Source organism: Ostrinia nubilalis, chromosome Z (assembly GCF_963855985.1).
Source record: "Ostrinia nubilalis chromosome Z, ilOstNubi1.1, whole genome shotgun sequence".
Taxonomy (NCBI): domain Eukaryota; kingdom Metazoa; phylum Arthropoda; class Insecta; order Lepidoptera; family Crambidae; genus Ostrinia; species Ostrinia nubilalis.
This window is the reverse complement of record NC_087119.1, coordinates 8,136,982-8,157,582: the sequence shown is the minus strand read 5'-3', so window position 1 is coordinate 8,157,582 and position 20,601 is coordinate 8,136,982. Positions and strand designations below refer to the sequence as shown.

Genomic DNA, 20,601 nt, shown 5'->3' with positions numbered 1-20,601 from the left:
GTAGGTGTGGAACCGAGGTTACAACACGAATGTCAATTGAAATAACCTCTTGCTTAAAATAACACATGCACGATTAACAAACATTTTGGGGTTTCTAAAATACGAGTCGTACGTCGTACCAGTTGTACCAATATGGCACCACTTTGGTGTCTTTGGTAATAAGAAGGTAGAATTTTGTTTTCATCTTTGACGACTTTTATCAAACCTATTTAGTATTTTACTTATTTAATTTCAGTGGCAACTCCTTCAGCAAAACGTACTACGTTATGAATTTAAAGTACCGGTCCGGCATAATACTTACCGTCCACTGATATTTAATGCATACCTACTCGTATACTCGTGCTAATGCTTTGCTCGACCGCGTCTCTGCTGCGTACATAACGTGGTTGATTGTAAATGCGCTTAATGAAATAGATAATTAGGTTTACCTAAAACCAAATTGTTCGTCGCGCTGTTTGCACCCCTGCCTGGAGCGGTTTTAATTTGCACTTTTAGCAAACGCGAGTTCGCATGGTTGGCCTCAGCGGCAGGCCCAAAGTTAGTATAAAAAGCATCTAAAATGTAGGTATATGACCCATTGTTTTGTCTGATAAAAAATATCACATAGGTAGGTCTATGTTACCTCTCAACGATAACTTTAACCCCCTTATTAATTTTTATCATTTGGCTTTTTAACAACGTATACATACACTATCACAATTTTATTATACAATACATTAAAGCTATAGCTATAAATGCCCCATCACATAAAAGATACATACGGAAAAGAACCCTGTCATAATTACTGTCTCAACGGTAATATCATGAAAATAACTTCATTTGAATTAGTTCGTCGTTAAAAAGTTTGAAAAAGTGAAAAATACTCGACACATATTTTTCACTTTTTCAAACTAATGAAAATTGAAAGAGATAAGACGTGCCAAAGCTCAAAAAAAGCCCGTGACGTCAAGGCGTGCTTAAAAGTGTAGCGCTTTGTGTCGTCACGCGATACTTCATCGTAACTTCGTATTACCTACTTGTTTGATTGACAATTAAAAATAATAGTCCAGTAGAATTAGCTTTTAAATCGGAAATAATTCCTACAAAAGATTTTATTGTTTTAATGGCTTCATTGGTTGCCCATTAAGACTCTCCTAAGTTTTCGACTTCGACGGAGTTGTGCTTAAGTGGTGGGGGCCCCCGAAAGGGGCATTTTTTCGGTTTTCCGGTTATACCACGTAAAGGACTTACCCTATCAAAAAGTGGTCTTCATGACGGTTGAAGGGCACTTAATCCTGCATTGAATAAGACCAAATTCATATGTTTTGGACAAACCGTTCTCGCGCTAAAGTTCGGCAAAGTAGAAAATATACGTATAATTAATGACCCTCTCCACGTCCAATGGTTTGTTACCCACAGGCTTCCAAGTCTTGAAAAGGGCTACCTCAACCAGTGTAACCCTATCAAGGCTTACGAGCTTGATGCGCCTATCCTTGTTCGTCCCAGCCGTTCCTTAACTGCGGTTGCTGCACCTCTTCCTGGCACTCACCTGAACGACTATGTGTTATCTACTGTGGCTGCCCCTCTTCCTTGTGTCCTCCTGCATGACTACGTTGCCTAGCCGTATGCCTGGTCTAAGGTTCGACGCCAAAAATCAACAACAACAAGTTCATATTAAAACGCTGAAGAGTTTTTTGTTTGTTTGTTTGAACGCGCTAATCTTAAGAATTACTAGTTTGATTGAAATCATTATTTTTGTGTTGAATAGCTCATACATTGAGGAAGGCTATAGGATATATACAATCACTCTACGACTAATAGAGGCGAAGCAGTAAAGAAAAATGTTGCAAGCACGGGAAATAGTATTTAAACTATTTTCACTCGTACGAAGTTGATTTTGTGGCGTCGAACCTTGGACCAGGCATATGGCTAAGCAATGAAATCGTACAGGAGGGTACAAGGAAGAGGGGCAGCCACATTAGGTAACACAGAGTCGTTCAGGAGAGTGCCAGGAAGAGGTGCAGCAACCGCAGTTAAGGAACGGCTGGGACGAACAAGGATAAGCGAATCAAACTCGTGAGCCTTGTTAGGGTTACACTGGTTAAGGCGACCCTTTACAAGGCTTGGAAGCATGTGGGTAACAAGCCATTGGACGTGGAGAGGGTCATTAATTATACGTATATTTTCTACTTTGCCGAACTTTAGAGCGAGAACGGTTTGTCCAAAACATATGAATTTGGTCTTATTCAATGCAGGATTAAGTGCCCTTTAACCGTCATGAAGACCACTTTTCGATAGGGTAAGTCCTTTACGCGGTATAACCGGAAAACCGAAAAAACGCCCCTTTCGGGGGCCCCCACCACTTAAGCACAACTCCGTCGAAGTCGAAAACTTAGGAGAGTCTTAATGGGCAACCAATGAAGCCATTAAAGCAAAAAAATCTTTTGTAGGAATTATTTCCGATTTAATCAATTTTTGTGTTTAATTCTACTGGCCTATAAACGTGCCCAATATTTTTTGAAAAAGTAGCCTCCATAGTAAAAGAAAGTTCTTCCGCCGTCCGCGATCCAGTGCGGTCAGCTTATTTTTGTTTGGTAGCCGTCAATGACACAGGAGTAATATTTTGAAAGAATATTTTTATTTAGACCAAACATCCTTAGACTTACAACATACAATATTTCAATGCATTCGCTAAATTTCGATTTGCAGGCAAACTTTTAGCCTAGGCGCAGACCACCGACTTTTTGTCGGCCGATAGTTGGGTCGGGATGTTATACATATTTGGTATCAGCCAATTTTTCATACAAATTAAAATACTTTGATTTACTTTACTAAATATTACCATCTCTTATTTTATCAAAGACCTTCACCCCCATTTAATCTGTAGTCTAGGACCTAGGTAAATAGACATATCAATCTGATGCTCGTAGATAGCGTCGGGTACTCGGCCTCCATTATTACTTACCACGTTTAAATTTTTTATTGAAAATTTTCCTAGATGCTAATCTTGTTAATTGAAACGTAAATGAAGTTGCCTTTTTGAAGTATTTTTCTTTTTTATACCCTTTTATTTTTTATTCCCCTTTTAGAGGTACTAATTACTAATGTTTCGCCTTATGAAGTTCGATTTTTTCAAGTTATTTATTTATTACTTAATTAATTACTTTGTGCCTACGCATAATGTCTGCCATCTGCCTAAAAAGCTTGTGTAGTTCGCTACAATGAACGGAACTTAAATTAAGGATAGTTTTCGTTCACCGCATTGCCTTGTACAAAGTTTGCAGGCAAACTTGGTTATTGAAACATCCCTTTATTATTTTCTGGATCACTTTGATGTAAAGCTACAGCCGTATTTCAAGTTACCTACTAAAACCTCCGCTAGTAAAACCTCTTCAGGCCGCGATTGGCGGGAAGGCTGAGGATCAAATCAAATCAAATTTAAATTAAAGTATTTATTAGTATCTAAGCCCTTATCAGGGCACTCATACATGCCCCAAATTACTTACCCTACCACCAATTCGGGACTACACAAGCGCTGGTGCTGAGAAGAAGTGGCGAACGAACCGGTGTAAACTGACAGAAGTTGTATATCTAAGTGGGTTCTGCTGACTTACATACTTTACCAGAAAAAGGTGGAAATCATGATGATGATGCTATTACAACTCGCCTTCTTCATGTTCATTAAGAACATGGACAACCATGCTAAGTGAGACAGCCTCATATGCCTTCTATAATATTCAGTTCTGAAGCAATAGACGCTTCTGTTTTACTGCTAAGCTTAGCTAAGTTCTTTGCTTTAGTTTTGAACGAATCTCGCCAATTTGCGAAAAATACGAGCAATGGACGTCATTCGGCTGAAACGAACGAACTAGTGTAGTCCAAGTCTAAGTCTAATACTTAGTGTAGTCTAAGCCTTACTGACCAAGCCCGCAGGACCACAGCCGGGTCAGTGACTCAGCCAAGTCTATCAGTCTTCGTCGCTATGGTACTTAGCTTAGTGATAAGATCTCTTCGAACGAAGCTAAATTTATGTTTACTATCGATTTTCACGAAATACTACAATTCACAATGACCGACCGAAGAGTGTTTAGGGTGTAACTTTTTGTGTACTGACTTACATAAAATACTTAGATGATGCAAGTTACAGAATCTACTTTATTTTTGCTAATTAATAAACTTGCTTATTTATAAAGGACAGATTTAGGTAGCGGAAAATACCTACTGACTCTATTAGGTACTTATTGAATTATGTGAAAACAACGACTTACTTATAGCGAGATGGAGGATGATTTCTACAAAACAATGGTCTCACAGTATGTTGCTTTGAGCTGGGCCTTCTTACTCAAAGAAAGCAATTAGCGCCAACTTGCAAAGTAGCGTGAATCACAAAGATCGTCATCATTGTTTTATTAATTAATACCTGAATAGCTCCGAAGAATCGTAAATACAGGTATACCTGGGTATTTCTCATCGCCACGGTTCTCATCGTCACCTTCGTGGCGAATTTTATTTCTAACTTATTTCAACTTTTTGTAAACAAAAATTGTAGCGCTTGATGTGAAGATTGTATTCTCAGTAAATCAGTCAAATAGTGAGTCTCGTTTGGAAGCTTTAACGTTTTGAATTTTTTGATGCCACGAAAGTGATTCTGTACTTCACAGCAATAATTTTTTCAAACTTTACTACTGTAATTGACTCTTAAGTGTTTATAAAACATATATTTTGTCTTATTTTCATAGATAAATAGCAATAACATAATAATATAATTAGGTACCTACTTTAATACAAGATAAAATTTTACCGATTACGTCACCTACTAAGTTACAAGATTCTTCGCAATTGGTTTTAAGGGTGACACTGGTGTAGGGCTTCCAATCCCGCAATACCGAGATCTCGGTATTCCGGGATCCCGCATCATTTTTTAGTCCCGCGTGCTGCGGGATTACGGGTGCGGGATCCCGCGGGATTTGCGGGACTGTAAAGATACATGCGCACGACCATTCGCGACCGAAGACACGAAGATGCGACTCTGATTACCGCTGAGGTTACGCTAAAATTCATGATTAAAAAGCTGGAAGACGATAATTCAGCGTTGGCTTCAGAACTAGCTTTATACAACTTTTGCAATGCACTTTTAATGTACCTTCAAAATCCGTGTAATTACTGTGCGTCAAATGACGATGAAACATTCTGTCTTCCATCGAAAAATTTACTTTGAAAACAAATTAAAGAATCCGTCATGAGAATGAAGTTCAGAATTTTATATTCACCTGAGACAGAGAGCAATGACCAGAAAGGTCTTCTTCAAGGGACAAACAACTGTGAAGTTTCGCCATCTGATCCTAATCTTACAAGAGGAGTTGGAGTTAACTATATCATCAGCATGTAACGTAATTTACCCGTCACCATCTCGAGCTAACAGTCTCGAATTGATCATAAAAAAAGAAATTACTCTTTATGAGTCCGGCGGGTCAATGGGGAAATATCTCACATTTACATATAATTCTTTAAAAGGAATACCACCGACTAGTGTGGAAGCCGAAAGAGCCTACTCTGCTGCTGGCTAGATTGCCTCTAAAATACGCTGCAGTTTGGCAGACGACACTTTAGACATGCTATGTTTTCTTCGCAAACATTTCAAATTGAATGATAAAAAAAATATGAATGAAACTAAACAATTCTTTATCATTCAGCTGAAACTGTTTTTTCTATTGTACTTAATTGTATTTTTATATTTGCTCTCAGTAATTGAAGTGTAATTTGATTGATCTCATTTAACGTTAATTAAAGTGAAATTACGTTGATTTAATTTGATTAATGCATTGTTTTATTGGCTCACATAATATTTTTCATAATTATATGCGGGATCCCGCTAATACCGGGATCCCGCGGGATTTGAATTCCAACTCCCGCCAATACCGGGATCGAGCATGGGGTGCGGGATTGGAAGCCCTACACTGGTGGCATTCTGAAATGCTAAAGAAGCAAAAAACGGATTATCAGTACCTCAATAAAAAGAACTCTAACTGATTATCAGTCCCTCAATAAAAATATATTTTTTATTTAGGCCAGAGGGCGTCATAATTTTTGTTGTACAACTTTTAACTCAAACTTCAGATTAAATTTATCTTACAAACAGATACACAGTCACATATACAGACATACATACAGTCATACAGACAGACAACAAAAATACGATTCCCTTATTTATTTATTGATGTACTGATCTCTACTTACCTACCACGTATAATTTATTACTTAAAATATTGTAAAAACATAAACACCAGTCACTATATTTTAAAATAAACCAAAGCAAGAAATCACTTTCGTGGCCTAAAATCACCTTCGTGTATAAAACACCACGAAGGTGATGCCACGAAGGTGACGAAAATTTTAGTTTTTTATGAATTATCCTTAAATTTGAATTTAACGGTTCAAGTCGAATACTACACAAATAAGTCTAACATGTTAAGTTTTCAATGGCAAATTTTCAATTAAATTGTTTAAATTTTAGAGGTAGAAAATATTGTTCAAGCAAGCGACGGTATGTCTATGGATAATCACAAAAAGTTACGTATTTTTTTCGCGGAGCGACGATCGACCTATCTCGCCTCCCCAATGGTCGAAGCGCGACTGACGTTAACCGAATAGAACGCTGTGATTGGTTGCTGGTGTTCGGTTTAACGGCAATCTTGTATTATTACTCAAAATTTTAGGTACCTAAAATCGTGTGACCAACGTATTTCGCTTTCTCAATTCAAAATAATTATAAGAAGATATTTTTTTGACTATTGTGTGGAAAGTATATTTAATTACGATGATTTTAGTATATGCTACACACAAATTGACTGAAAATTGTGAATGCAATAACCAAATGTTTCATTGCAACCGAAGGTGTGACACGATGAGAACGCGAAAAATGACCCCGTTTTTTATCGTTTCATGTGATTTTTTCGTATTACTTTTGCTTCTATTGCGATAAAATTTATTTTGTATGTAGCTAAATAGATATTTTATCATCTGATTTCAAAGTTATTGTTCTAACTTATACCGTTTATGAACTATTATTGTGTGACCATCAAATTTGAGTGTAAATGAGAAGTACCCACCTACTTACTGTATTAGTATAGTATGATCTGTATACCTGATATGGGTCAACGCCCAAACGAATCCAAGTAAAGTTGATTGCGGTGTTATAGTGTGTCGGTTATTTAGGTTTATTTTTGGAAATCGCTTAAAGACTAGCCGTAACTGTTTAAAAAGTTGGATAATTCATGCCGTCATGGTGTTTAGGCTGGTATCACACTGCCACACGACTCACTTCAGAGCGAAGAGCTGCGTTTATAAACTTTGTCCTGTCTGGTATTAATTACACAGTAAATGATTATTTGTATCAGGTATCAGGTGCTTTGGTTTATTGGTATCTTAAGCCGAGTCTCCAGCGCGTATTTTGTCCTATACAAAATATGTCAGTATTTAACATTTTTGTAGGCAATTTTGTTGAATGTTAGAAGACTGGAGACCTGGAAACATAGGCAAGCGTCTACACCTGATGCCATAGATATGCAGTGCTGTTTATTATGAACAGTTTACAATCTTCCTTCCACTCTACCTGCCTCCCGGCATAAGAATTTTAGGAGAGCGTGTATAGATCGTTTCATCCACGAAGACGCGCCCCACCATTCTTCCGCTAATGTTTGAGTGTTATCGGTACACGCTAATTTTCTCTTATCATTTCTCTTGTAGAAATTGTTTAATCTATTAGTATTTTAAAATGTTCTCGCCTTTGCTAGCTATACTTGCTCAAATCCGTGGTGGTGGGGGCCCGGTGACCTGTAACACAGGTATTCATTTACCTAGCTCAGGCTCCGGTCTCACACACTCATTAATGAGTTTTCTTTAATGTATTGTATCCTGTATTTTTGTGTGAGAAATAAATAAATCATTATTATTATTATAGTTTTTAGTTTACACTTAAGTGTCTCAGCTTTAAGCCGGTATTTCAGGAATGTTATTATTAATTATCCATGAGTGCACACGCACACTACGATAATGACGCTCGGATTTCTCGGATCAAACTCCCCGCACCCCCGCGCTTCCCCCGACCAAAAATTGGTGGGGCGCGTCTTCGTGGATGAAACGATCTTAGGTATAGCTACTGTATCGAAGCTCTTTTTCTCTTGCGCCACTTCTCTCGGATACGATTGCAATTGGTTAGACAGATGAGTCAGTTCATCGAGGTCGCGTGTAGTGTGATAGCCGCTTTACACTCATTTCGTGGAAACCTGAGGTCAACACGGTTCGATTGAAATAAAGTGCTGTCTTCTAATATTTAGGTATTAAATGTTTATAAAACCATGCAACCGAAAATACTTCTTTACTAATCCAGTTGTACATACCTACCTTTCAAAATGTTTGTGACCCAGTCTCGTAATAAATTTATTATTGATTTCAAATCAAATGTAAATCGAATTTCATAGTAGTTATGTTACGAAAATGAGACAGCTTTTCAGCCAGGTAGCTTTGTCCAGCTTCCAGCTTTGCCAGGTCCAAAAACTCAAAAGCCGGACTCTTTGCTAATTTGGCCATAAAAGCCTTTTTTTCCATATCACGGGGGGGGGGGGGGAGTACCTATTATCAACTATCATGTCCGGCTAAAGCCAGACACCTGGCAACCCTAGGGGGGGCATAAGCGTTTATTCGGCAACGCACTAAAATTTATTCCTTATTCCGCACAGGTGTTTATTGCTGCGGCGCACGCGCTACAGGACAGCGGCAAACTCCTCGACGTGGATACTGAGAAGCTGTTCTCCAACATCCCTGACGTGCTGAACGCCAGCCTCTACTTCTGGGAGTACACCATCTATCCCATGCTGTTGGAATCCTTCGAGAACAAGACGCCGTAAGTATCCTATAAGGCTATGGTCTCGGCGTACAGCCTCAACGTCAAACGTTCCCATCGACGTCCATAGATGTCCATATGCCGACGTCAACTAACTCTGAAAGAGACTACAATAGATTACTATAGTAAGCATTACGACGCGGCCTACGGCGTTTATAGGAGACCACATCCTGAGTAACCAATACTTCATCATGATCAGAACACAACCCTTTAAGTTTTACTAGAGGCAATTGAATTAATTTAATTTTAGAGGATTTTTTACACTCCCTAGCGGTTTCATACTAAAAAAAGCAAAGTGTTACTTATCTGTGCCCAACTTTACACCATTTTAATCAAATATATCGGACTTAACATTTATTTTATGTGCAAAAATGATTTAGACTGAAGATTCCACTTTGTTCTTAAAATAAATCATGTTCTTACGGGAGTAATAAAATAATTCCTTATACTTATTTGCAATAAATGGAAGTTCAACGGAACGATAATCGTTAAAATAATGGTACCACCATTTACGAGGCTTTCCTTTTTAGAATCTTTTAGGTTTTTTTTTCGGACTGACAATGCTGATAGCCGTGAGCGGCTTTAGAATCTTTCAGGATCAACGATTTTGTGACTTTAGAATGAAACAAATGCCTAGAGGGTACTCTCATAGGTACTCTGCACCAATGAAAATCTAGCACTTATAATACGAGTATGTAAATTAGCGGCCGCCCGCGACTTCGTACGCGTGGATTTTACCCCCTTATAGGTGGAGTTTCGTAGAATCTGTTAGTGAGCACCTACGTTCTAAAAGGAACCCATGCAAAAGAGACTCCTAGCTTATGTAGTTTCAAGATTTCGTGATGAGTGAGTCAGTCAGTGACCTTTCGCTTTTATATAGATAAATAGATACAAGTGTCAGACTGTCAGTCTTTCAATGGCACTTTCGAAGATGTAACATACTTATAGTCTTGAACGTTACCAGCTTTTGGAATGCAAAATGCACAAAGATATTTGAACGCGGGAAGAATGATTTCTCTCAAATACCTACCTATTCACAAGATTAATACATGTTTGAATGCCACAGAATTGATTACCTACTCCTGTTTCTAGTCTTTAATTTAATCGATTAATTAGGACATGAGAATAAAAATAATTAATATACTACCTTTTTCAAAATATGTAAAGCACTCAGATTAATTGAGACTGCACAAATTACTACATTGGCAAAATTAATTGGAGTGAATTTTTTACACATGGCTTGATAGCAGGTAAAATATTCATATATTTAACCTGATTCTGTTAGGCAATTTGTACCACCATATTAATTTAGCTTGAGCTACCAGACCGGAGCAATTATTTCGTTATCACACAAATTCATTTTGTGTAAAGCGATTAACAGTTAAAATTTTGTTGCAGTTTCAACACCGAACTGATGTCGGCTGGATTTTGCCGTTTCCGCGACCTGTTCCAACCGTACGAGAAGTTCGTCATCGAGCAAACTAAAGCGCTGGATTATCTCCGCTCCCTATCAACTAATGCTGATTTCATGACCTACCTCACCTGGTGTCATGGCCACAAGTCTTGCAATAGGTAACCACTAGTTATAAACTATGTTAATATACCAAATAAACCTTTAAACATACAAACAACTAGGTATTACGACTTATGGACGTGCATAATCTGAAGCAGAACTAGAGTACGTCTACACTGAAGGTGTTCAGCTCAGTCATATGCCTGGCACATCAGGCAGACTATAGTAGTAACGTATTAAGTTCAAATCAAATCAAAAATATTTTATTAAATTTTGACCACTGCAGCACTGGTGGGCCACCAGTGCTGCAGGTGGCACTTATGAATGAACGTCAAATATAGTAAAAAAGTAGCCCTTAAGGGGCACTTTACATGTCTCCTTATCTTTTGTGCCCTGCTAGCCTACTATAGCGATCAATTTAATATTAGCCTATTGTTAAAAACTGTCAATAAGTTATTCAATAAAGAATTTATTTATTTATTATTTATTGGCAATTTACAGCTAAAATACATAGTCTGATGTGCTGTTGCTGTTCCGTTTTACGTAGGTGTGAGAACTTTTTAATTAACTTATACAACGTGTCCCAATATTCAAGGATAAGCCGGCGCCGCAGGATGGACATAGTCATGACTACTTCAGGAAAAATAAGAAAAAAAATCTATCTCAATTATTTTTTAAGTTACACAATAAATTAAAAATTCGTCGAAAATTTACACCCCTTATGATATTTTACATTACCACGACTACAATTTTTCTAATACTTCTGTTTTTTTGTTTGTATCGGCAACTTAAGTAGTGCTGCTGTCCACTCCAATTCTTAAAACCCCCAGAATCCTTGCAGTTTTTACACAAAAGTTAATCAAAATATGATATTTCCTTAAAATTTTGAACGATTTTTACTTTCACTCCACTTTGACTCGTCGTTTGGTAAAAAAACAGTATGAAAACTACTGCGGCAAGTTTATTATAAAGTTGACGCAACTATCCAAGATTCCAAAATGGTATAATACCTACTCTAAGAAAACTAGTCACAAAAAGATATGCGTACCATTTTTACAAGCACTTCGCTTGTTAGTAGTGTGGGATAAATCTTGCAACTTTCTCCTCAACCAATTGAGCTGAAATTTGGTATACTTATGTAAGTACGATGACAATGCAAAATTATGGTATCATTGAGCTGGATGGAGTCTGGAGGTGGCCATAGGAACTCCTAAATGAAACGGCGGAATTGCATCTAGTTTAGGTTCGTTAGATTTGTCTTTTCAAGCACTTTGGTGCTAGATGATGTCCAGGATCCTGATGATGAAGTCAAGAGGTGGCCAGGAGCTGGCCATAGGAACTCCTAAACGAAATAGTGGAAGCTTATCGAGTTTGGGTTCGTTGGGTTTGTCTTCTCGGGCAATTGGGCCATGAGATTGAGAAACTACTAAAAAGTTTAAAATAAAGTTATAATCGCGCATGGAATTTATTCCTCTTTTTTTCTGTGTGCGCTACAAACTTTCGAAATTATTTGAACCTTGCATACAATTATTTTTATCGTTAAATTCTTTCGTAAAATTTCGCATTAATGCTTGTTTTTAAAAAAGTTTTTTTTTTATTATAACTTTATTTTACACTTTTTAGTTGTTTCTCAATCTTATGGTCCAAGTGCTCGGGAAGTCAAATCTAACGAACCCAAACTCGATAATCTTTCGCCATTTCGATTAGGAGTTCCTTTGGCCAGCTCCTGGCCACCTCTTGACTTCGTCATCAGGACCCTGGACATCATCTAGCACTAAAGTGCTCGAAAAGATATCCAACGAACCCAAACTAGACGCGATTCCGCCGTTTCGTTTAGAAGTTCCTATGGCCACCTCCAGACTCCATCCAGCTCAATGATACCATAATATTGCAATGTCATCGTACTAACATAAGTATACCAAATTTCAGCTCAATTGGTTGAGGAGAACTGGTTTTAAATTTAATTGCAAGATTTATCCCATACTAACTAACAAGCGAAGTGCTTGTAAAAATGGTACGCATATCTTTATTGCGACTAATTTTCTTAGAGTATTATACCATTTTGGAATCTTGGATAGTTGCGGCAACTTTATAAAAAACTTGCCGCAGTAGTGTTCATACTGTTTTATTACAAAACGACGAGTCAAAGTGGAGTGAAAGTAAAAATCGTTCAAAATTTTAAGGAAATATCATATTTTGATTAACTTTTGTGTAAAAACTGCAAGGATTCTGAGGGTTTTAAGAATTGGAGAGGACAGCAGCACTACTTAAGTTGCCGATACAAACAAAAAAACAGAAGTATTTGAAAAATTGTAGTCGTGGTAATGTAAAATATCATAAGGGGTGTAAATTTTCGACGAATTTCATAATTTATTGTGTAACTTAAAAAATAATTGAGATAGATTTTTTTTCTTATTTTTCCTAAAGTAGTCATGGCTATGTCCATCCTGCGGCGCCGGCTTATCCTTGAATTTTGGGACACGTTGTATAAGTAGGACAGCTACCGTCTGTCTTCTGTCTTCTGCCTTCAGCTACACATCGGAAGATCAAATCAAATCTTGACGGTAGGTGTGTGCGTCATTTAAATGTCACTTTTTCAACAGGCTGCAGCTCTCTGACATCATCATTAAGCCCATGCAGCGCCTCACCAAGTACAGCCTGATCCTCAGGAGGATCATTACCCACACCGACACCGAACCTGAACGCACCAACCTTATTGCGATGGTGAGTTTAATGCTAACTTCTTCTTCTTTAAGGACACATGAATTCTTTAAGGACGGTAGGACATAAAGCTCATAGCAGACTTATCAACTCGGAAAGGAATCAACACCGTATCGCCTTTCGCAGGCTGTCATCGCCTTTCATCATCATCATCATCATCATCATTTCAGCCATAGGACGTCCACTGCTGAACATAGGCCTCCCCCAATGACTTCCACATCGCACGGTTGGTGGTGGCCTGCATCCAGCGCCTTCCTGCTACCTTTATCAGGTCGTCGGTCCACCTTGTGGGTGGACGTCCCACGTCCTTACCTTCACTTCACAGGAACTTTATGATTCACCAACATTCTAACCTATATTTGGAGTATACGCTGACAAACTTTCAGCTTTTATAAAATGACGTAGAACTGGCGTTCACTAGCTCTTAGTCTATCTGCTATTAGTTTTAGCCTTAACTGAACCTCTTCTGTGAACTTTGGCAGAAATATTTCTAAGTACAACAACTATGGTGTTACTGATAGGCGTCTAACTTGTTTAATCAGAAGGATCAATGAGGCCTCTAACTACTGACCATTATTAGGTTGATTCAAGCTTACAATCCTAAACAAACTCTTATTGGAGCAAAATCTCCGAGTGATATACGTAAGTCTGACTAAAGCTGTAGACACGGTAATACTATCATATATTACCGTGCTGTAGGTACGTGCTGTGTTGATCGTGACGCATCTGTGTGCTTACCATGAGTTTACGTTAGGTGTGCTCGCTAGCGAGTACGTCAAAAAAATCTATGAAGATTTTATTTCTTGAAAGTAGCCACTAGGGGCGCTGCACAATATGTCATACGTTTAATGTCATTTTTTTACGCAGTCGCTAGCGAGCACCCCTAACGTAAACTCATGGTAAGCACACTGAGCGGAATCGGTTATACGCTTGTGTTGTGTCGTGTCGTAATGGTCACAACAGAATACGTCAGACAAATATAAATCTGACTTTACTGTCTTACCATTTGATCAGACTAGGTATGTTAAGGATATGTAGTTTCGGTTATGGCCTACGGTTAGGGATATAGCATAATATTATACCGGTTTCGGTTACGGTTACGGATATTTTTTTATTTTGGATATCTGAAAGTTTCGGTTACGGTTACGGATATCTGTGCTTTAAAATGCAATTTGAAATAGTTGTCCAACACGGTTTATTCATGGCCGCACACTTTACATCGAATAAAAAGTAATAAAAAAATAAAAATTTATACTAGATGGCATTATTACTAAGGTAAATCAGTCTGTTATGCCTAATATAATGCTATACAAAACAAACAATTGAAACTATCCGAAATTTTTGAATCGGTTAGGTACGGTTTCGGATATTTTTTTATTTCGGATATACGAAAGTTTTGGTTACGGTTACGGATATCCATAACATCCCTGGATCAGACCGATATTCTTAAGAACTATCATCTACGAACGGAGAGGTAGGTACACAGTCGAGATCATAAAAATATTGGCAGTGCCAATATCTCTATATTAATAATTTCGTCAAGGGGTACGGTAGACTGGATCGAAACCTTATATGAATAACAAAGCATAAAAAAATATCGATTTTGAGTCGACAACATATATCCGCAAAATTCGGATAATGGAGAATTTCGTTAAATTCCGATGGCACTGACAAACAAACCGCTGTCGCCATCTTTAGTAGTTCACCATCCACTCACAATGCGATCAGCGCCAAAACCTTATATAAACCATAAACTATTTGCGGGTTGTCATCGATCCATAAATAAATGGAGATCAGTGCGTTTCTCGATTTTTATGATATACTCTTTGTTATGTGTTTTTTCTTTAAACCTGGTATTGGCCGATTCAACCACAGAAAAAGAATATTAGCCATAACCATAAAAGTTGAAGTTCAAATGTCAGTGTCATTTAGTTTCGCACAGTGATAAATTCCAGTGACATCAAGTGACATTAAATTTTTGTAATGGCAAAATATTTGTAAGAAACTGCAAACAAATGCAAATGTGCAGTCGATGTGTGGAATGCGACAACATTATACTCGGTAAGCGGCTTAATTATTTTTTTTTATTTAACCCGACAAATAATAATAAATGACCACATGCATAGCCTGTGTTGAGTTGTTATCAACATACACTCAGCGGCACGGAATTTGGCCCAAGCCTAAACAACCAGATATGAGGCCAAATAGGTGTTGTATACCTAAGTTTCGTGTGACATGTTAACAGAACATTTGTTTTTGTTAATTTAAGAGGTAGATTTATAAAAAAAATGCGTCTGTTTAACTTTTTTGACTCAAGAAACGCATTTCGTTGTTGGAGCGTAAAGAGTACGGGTAAGTTTAAATTCGATATTAAATGTTGTAAGGGTTTGGCGTTTTGTTTTTTGTTTTTAAATTAATCTTAGGGTTATTCTCGTTTCCATAATTTGACAATAATGCCCATTACTCCAGCTCAAGTTGCTCAAATAGTGTTGCTTAGAAGTCAAGGGCGTATGCAGCGGGAGATGGCTGAAACTTTCAATTTATGGCGTACAAACTTAAGATACACGTTAAAAAGGCATGACCATACCGCCTTTTACACAAGAAGACCAAGAAGTGGGGAATTAAGGTGTAAATTAGCGCGCGATAACCCGATTATCGTGCTTGCAATATCAAGAAATCGGGTTCTCACTACGTTTGAGATACGCCAGCGTTTACAAACAGCAAGCCCAGTGAATATCAGTGAGCACACAATAAGAAGAAGGATGAAGGGTCATAACCTGCAATCCTAAAAAAGAACATAGACCCTATTTAATTGCCAGAATTTTTAAACTTAAATTGGAGGAACTTTTAGATGACATTACAAGAAAACATATTTTTGGAATACCGAGTGCGTGGTTTTACACTATTGAATTTCAGAAACGTGGGCTTCCACATGCGCATATGCTTATTATTCTAAGAAATGAAGATAAACCAAGGTCATCAGTAGATTATGATAAATTTGTGTGTGCAGAAATACCTGACCCAGATAAAGACCAGGAACTTTTTCAGACGATTGTTTTGTTAATTTGTATTAGTTTATTTTGAATGTTGATTTAAAATAAAAATAATTTGTGTAAAAACTTTTGCAGTTTTTATTTACCATATTTGTTAAACACAACTAACGAAGCTATATGAATCTATATTTAATATTCTTTGAGAACCGATGACTACAGAAACATCTATCTACATTTTACGAGTCAAATTTCACCCGAGCGAAGCCGGGTTTTCATCTAGTTTTGAAATATTGTAGAGCAGTAGCGCAGTCAATACTACGCTAACGCAACTTACAACAATTTAAGAACAGTATGATAATGATTAGTAATGATTATTACATTTGATTGATGTTTGAGTTTGTATTGAAATATGTACTAAGATCGTTAAAACGCTAACAATATTTTGAAACATTGACACTGTCAATGTTTTTATGAACTCGACTGTTACCAGGGAATGTCTTAACATACATTTATGACAAGAACATTCCAAACATGAGAGACCGTGTGCAATCGCTTGTACAAAACAGCCCTACATTATCAATTCAACCTGTAAAAAGGGTAGTGAACGTTCTTACCCGTGCATAAGAAATAAATAATTCGCTTACGATGGAAGTTACAAAATATTGTTTGTACATAAGTTCTGACAGGAAACCCATTAAGGTCCAATTTCCAACCAATTTTCCGTAATTTATTTACGAGTTAGTTCTGAGAGCCATTTCCCCTGAACGTATCGAACACTGCATACATTTAGCTCTCAATGCAAGTCATCAAGTTTAGCCCTAACGACCTACACGTATAGTTTCTAAGTGGAAGTATCAACATGGCATGGATAGCTGATCGATGCTTTTATAGCGTGTGGGAGACTCGATGTTAGTTTAATAATTTCAACGAAACTGTTTTGAACACCTGCCGTTATGAGTTTATAAATTCATACTTGACTAGGGTAGCTCGAAATAACTAACTAACGCTACATAATGGTTTCAAAGTTTTGTAAAGGGTCACAAGAGCCAACATAATTACTGACCATGTGATAATTTAAAAGTGAAGTGGCCGTGTATGAAATTACTTATTTTAAAAGCAATTGCAGATATTTAGGTTAGGTTAAAATAGTAGTTTTGTAAATAGGTACGAATAATAGTATTTTAAAGAGAGATAGAGGAGATGCATTACTTTAACTTTCAATTTATAATAATAATTGAAAGTCAGTCAATACCAATTGTACTTGTGACATCATCACTCAAGAGCGAGGTATTCCTGCTTATTTGGAATCACATTTTCCTGATAAATTTTATGCCTAGCAAACTCCCGGCAACGAAACAATACTCGTAATAAGCAGTCGGCTTTCGGATTATTAACTTTGAATACCTTTGAATGTTGCTAACCTACATAATTTCCGTATTATGCCGCGTAATTCCACATTATTGGGGAGCGTTAATGATGTGCGCCACTGTAGATTATCTCAGAGGATGCTTAATTGCTTAGTTTAGCATTTTCCGATATTACAATATTGGATTAGTCGACTGCCGTCTTCCCATTTAAACTAGTAATTTATAGTTTAACTTTAACTTTGAAAAGGGTAAGTCAAGTCTTAGTCATCAACTTTGAGACCGAACATTACATAGTAGAATTTAAAAGGAAATCAACCTAATTGTATGAAAATAACTTTCTGATATCCAAAATAAAAAATACCCGTAACCGATACAAAAGTTTCGGATAGTTTCGGATATAGTCAGTTTAAATTGTTTTTTTGTATAGCATTAAGTATATGTAAAGGCATAACAGCCTGATTTACCTTCATAATGCCATCTAGATCAATTTTTAGTTGTTGGACAACTATTGAAAATTGCATTCTAAAGCACAGATATCCGTAACCGTTACCGAAACTTTCGGATATCCGAAATAAAAAAATATCCGTAAGCGTAATCGAAACCGGTATAATATTATTCCTATATCCGTAACCGTATCCATAACCGAAACTACATATCCATAACCTCCCTACCCTGAAACCGCTTCCAGCAAAGTATGGTCCTTACTGGAATCCCGTCGTCACTATCAAGCAAGACAACCGCCCAAAAAGGGTATACGTTGTAGTATTAAATCTGACTTTCCTTACTCGTTCATAAATCGACAGCATTTGATAACTGTTGCCTTACGGTTTTCTTCCAATATCCAGGAATCCTTCGCCAAGAACTATGTGCTCGACCTGAATCGTGCTATTCGCCAACGCGAAGAGCTGGAGAAGCTTGATGCTGTAGCGAACTCCATCGATATCTACGAACTAGTAAGTCCGACGAGATTATTGCTGTTAAATAAAGGTAGAGTTCCGTGCATCGCAAACAATAGTCGGTAGCCACGCGCGAATTTAGCTCGCGACAGTAAATAGTGCTTTAGGTCTACCAGAATCTCATGGCAAACAAAAATATTGGAAAAGTGTGACTTTCATATTAAATTAAGAAATCCGTCACCCGCTGCAGTAATTTTGTGATATTGTCTTCATGACTATTTGTTATTTTTGTAAAAAAAAGTCGAAAAAGCTCAAGCGAGTCATATTATTTTCAATGTGTATTGTAAAATAAGGCATAATTCAAAGTCAATCTTTGATTTTAAAGCACGTCGTTTAGTTGACAGGTAAGTTGGACTGAAATATTTTGATACAATTAGTTTATTACCCGACTGCGTCAAAAGGAAGGTTATGTTTTTTATAATTATATTATTCTTACTTAATTAATAGCTGCTTTATCGGAGTTTTCAGGTTATCTCACAAATTGGTGCAGAGGAATGGTGAAAATGTTATGCCCATGTAAAGAAAATTGAAAAAGCAAGCAAGATTGAAGAATTGAAATGCTGGAAGGGCGATTTATAATAAATACCTCTTTATCTTGATCATCAATTAATTTGAAGAACAAGAAATGCAAGTGGAGTTCTTAGAATATTTTTCTAGTTCTGAATGAAGTGATTAGTAGTATGATACATAATAAAATTAGTTACATAAAGTAATATACGATTTACTTATTTTTCAAGACATTTTCCTAGTTAAAAGCCCGATGTATAACAACATTCTTCATACACATACCTACCTAAAATGTATATTATTCGTACTTCATGTTCATTAATATTAAAGTCATAGAAATAAAAAAAATTACAGTATCAAGATCGTTTAATCCAATTTCCCCAGTTTTGCACTCAACAAAGTTTATTTTCCCCATTTGCCATGAGATTCTGGTACACCTAGGACCTACAGTTAGTGTGATTTTTTCTGGCGCAGCGGACAAGTGCACCGTGGTATAAAAACGTCGCGGCCGCGCAGCGTACACGTGGTGGTCGCGCTATCTTTTTTTGCCGCCAATACCACCATGTGGATGCCGTTTAGGTCTTGTTCGGACGCGCGCGACAACCGCGCGGTTTCTTGGTGGTTCATTGGCGAGGCACTGAGTCAGTAACCGTGCGGTTACGGTTTAAGGCAAATGCACGAGATCTGCCCAGCAACCATTCGATTATCGCTGTGTCTAAACCAGGCCTTACACTCGCATACTAAAGCCTGTGTCTCCGTCGGCGTCGGTGACTTCGTCGCTACGCCCTGCTCTGCCTTGAAAACTTATGCTATCCACTAAAGTCTTTATCACCTGTCATCCGCTTTGCAACGGAGGGAAGTCGAACCTTAACTTCGAACTCCTATGTTCTTCTGATTAATTTCGTTGCGGGTCCAATGACAGTTTAACTTTCCCCCGGTACAAACTTGACCTTCACTGGTTGGGTTTTTATTGGCGGTCAAGCTTTAGATCCTGGCTACACAAGAGTTGCAGCGGTGGGTAAGAGAGGTGGGAATAGTCCCGAAAACCATAAAGTCATTCCACTCATAGTAATAAAAATAATAAATAAAATTTCTTTCTTTTTTTCAAAATGTATGGCTTCACTTAAAGTCGTCTGTCGTGCGCGTCTGTCGCAACCCTCGGAAGAGGCGCCATACATTCCATCGCGCGAATAATCGTCGCATTTACCTCTCACAGGTCATTATTATTTAGATCCCAAACGTTTGTGATAATCCGCGATGCACTGAAATCTACCTTTGAACTTTATAATGAAATTGCGGAATTCTTTATTATGTATGTAAGTACTGTTGCAGCCCCGACGAACTCATAGGTTCTTTGAGTTTAGTCGCCTGCGTGCGTTTTTCCAGCACATTGTGGCTAGATTCTCCAACAAGAAAGAATGAGTAAGAACCCAATATTCTGTACCTACATTTTTCAATGGGCTTGACCTAAACGCCGCTAGTTACTTTAATTTTATAATTTAAAAAAAAACCTTATGTACATTATGTTATGGATAAAATATACAGTATGTCCGGACAAAGACCACGCCCTTAAAGTCAGTAGCCGACCTTAAAGTAGATCACTACATCCCCCGACACATCCCCCCCCCCCTCTAAAAACTAAAATGTTGGAAAAATTCGTAAC

General features: G+C 37.5%; 1 protein-coding gene across 2 annotated transcripts in view; it reads left to right on the top strand.

Moving 5' to 3' along the window:
* LOC135086839 (uncharacterized) overlaps positions 1-20,601 on the top strand; it is a 149,780-nt gene that overhangs the window by 115,113 nt on the left and 14,066 nt on the right. Inside the window, exons 7-10 of one of the 2 annotated variants that reach the window (XM_063981645.1) lie at positions 8,718-8,881; positions 10,280-10,453; positions 12,998-13,118; positions 18,321-18,428. In XM_063981645.1, coding sequence (XP_063837715.1) covers positions 8,718-8,881; positions 10,280-10,453; positions 12,998-13,118; positions 18,321-18,428 — 567 coding nt within the window. The remainder of the gene's footprint in view (positions 1-8,717; positions 8,882-10,279; positions 10,454-12,997; positions 13,119-18,320; positions 18,429-20,601) is intronic. The other variant, XM_063981646.1, reaches the window with a different exon arrangement.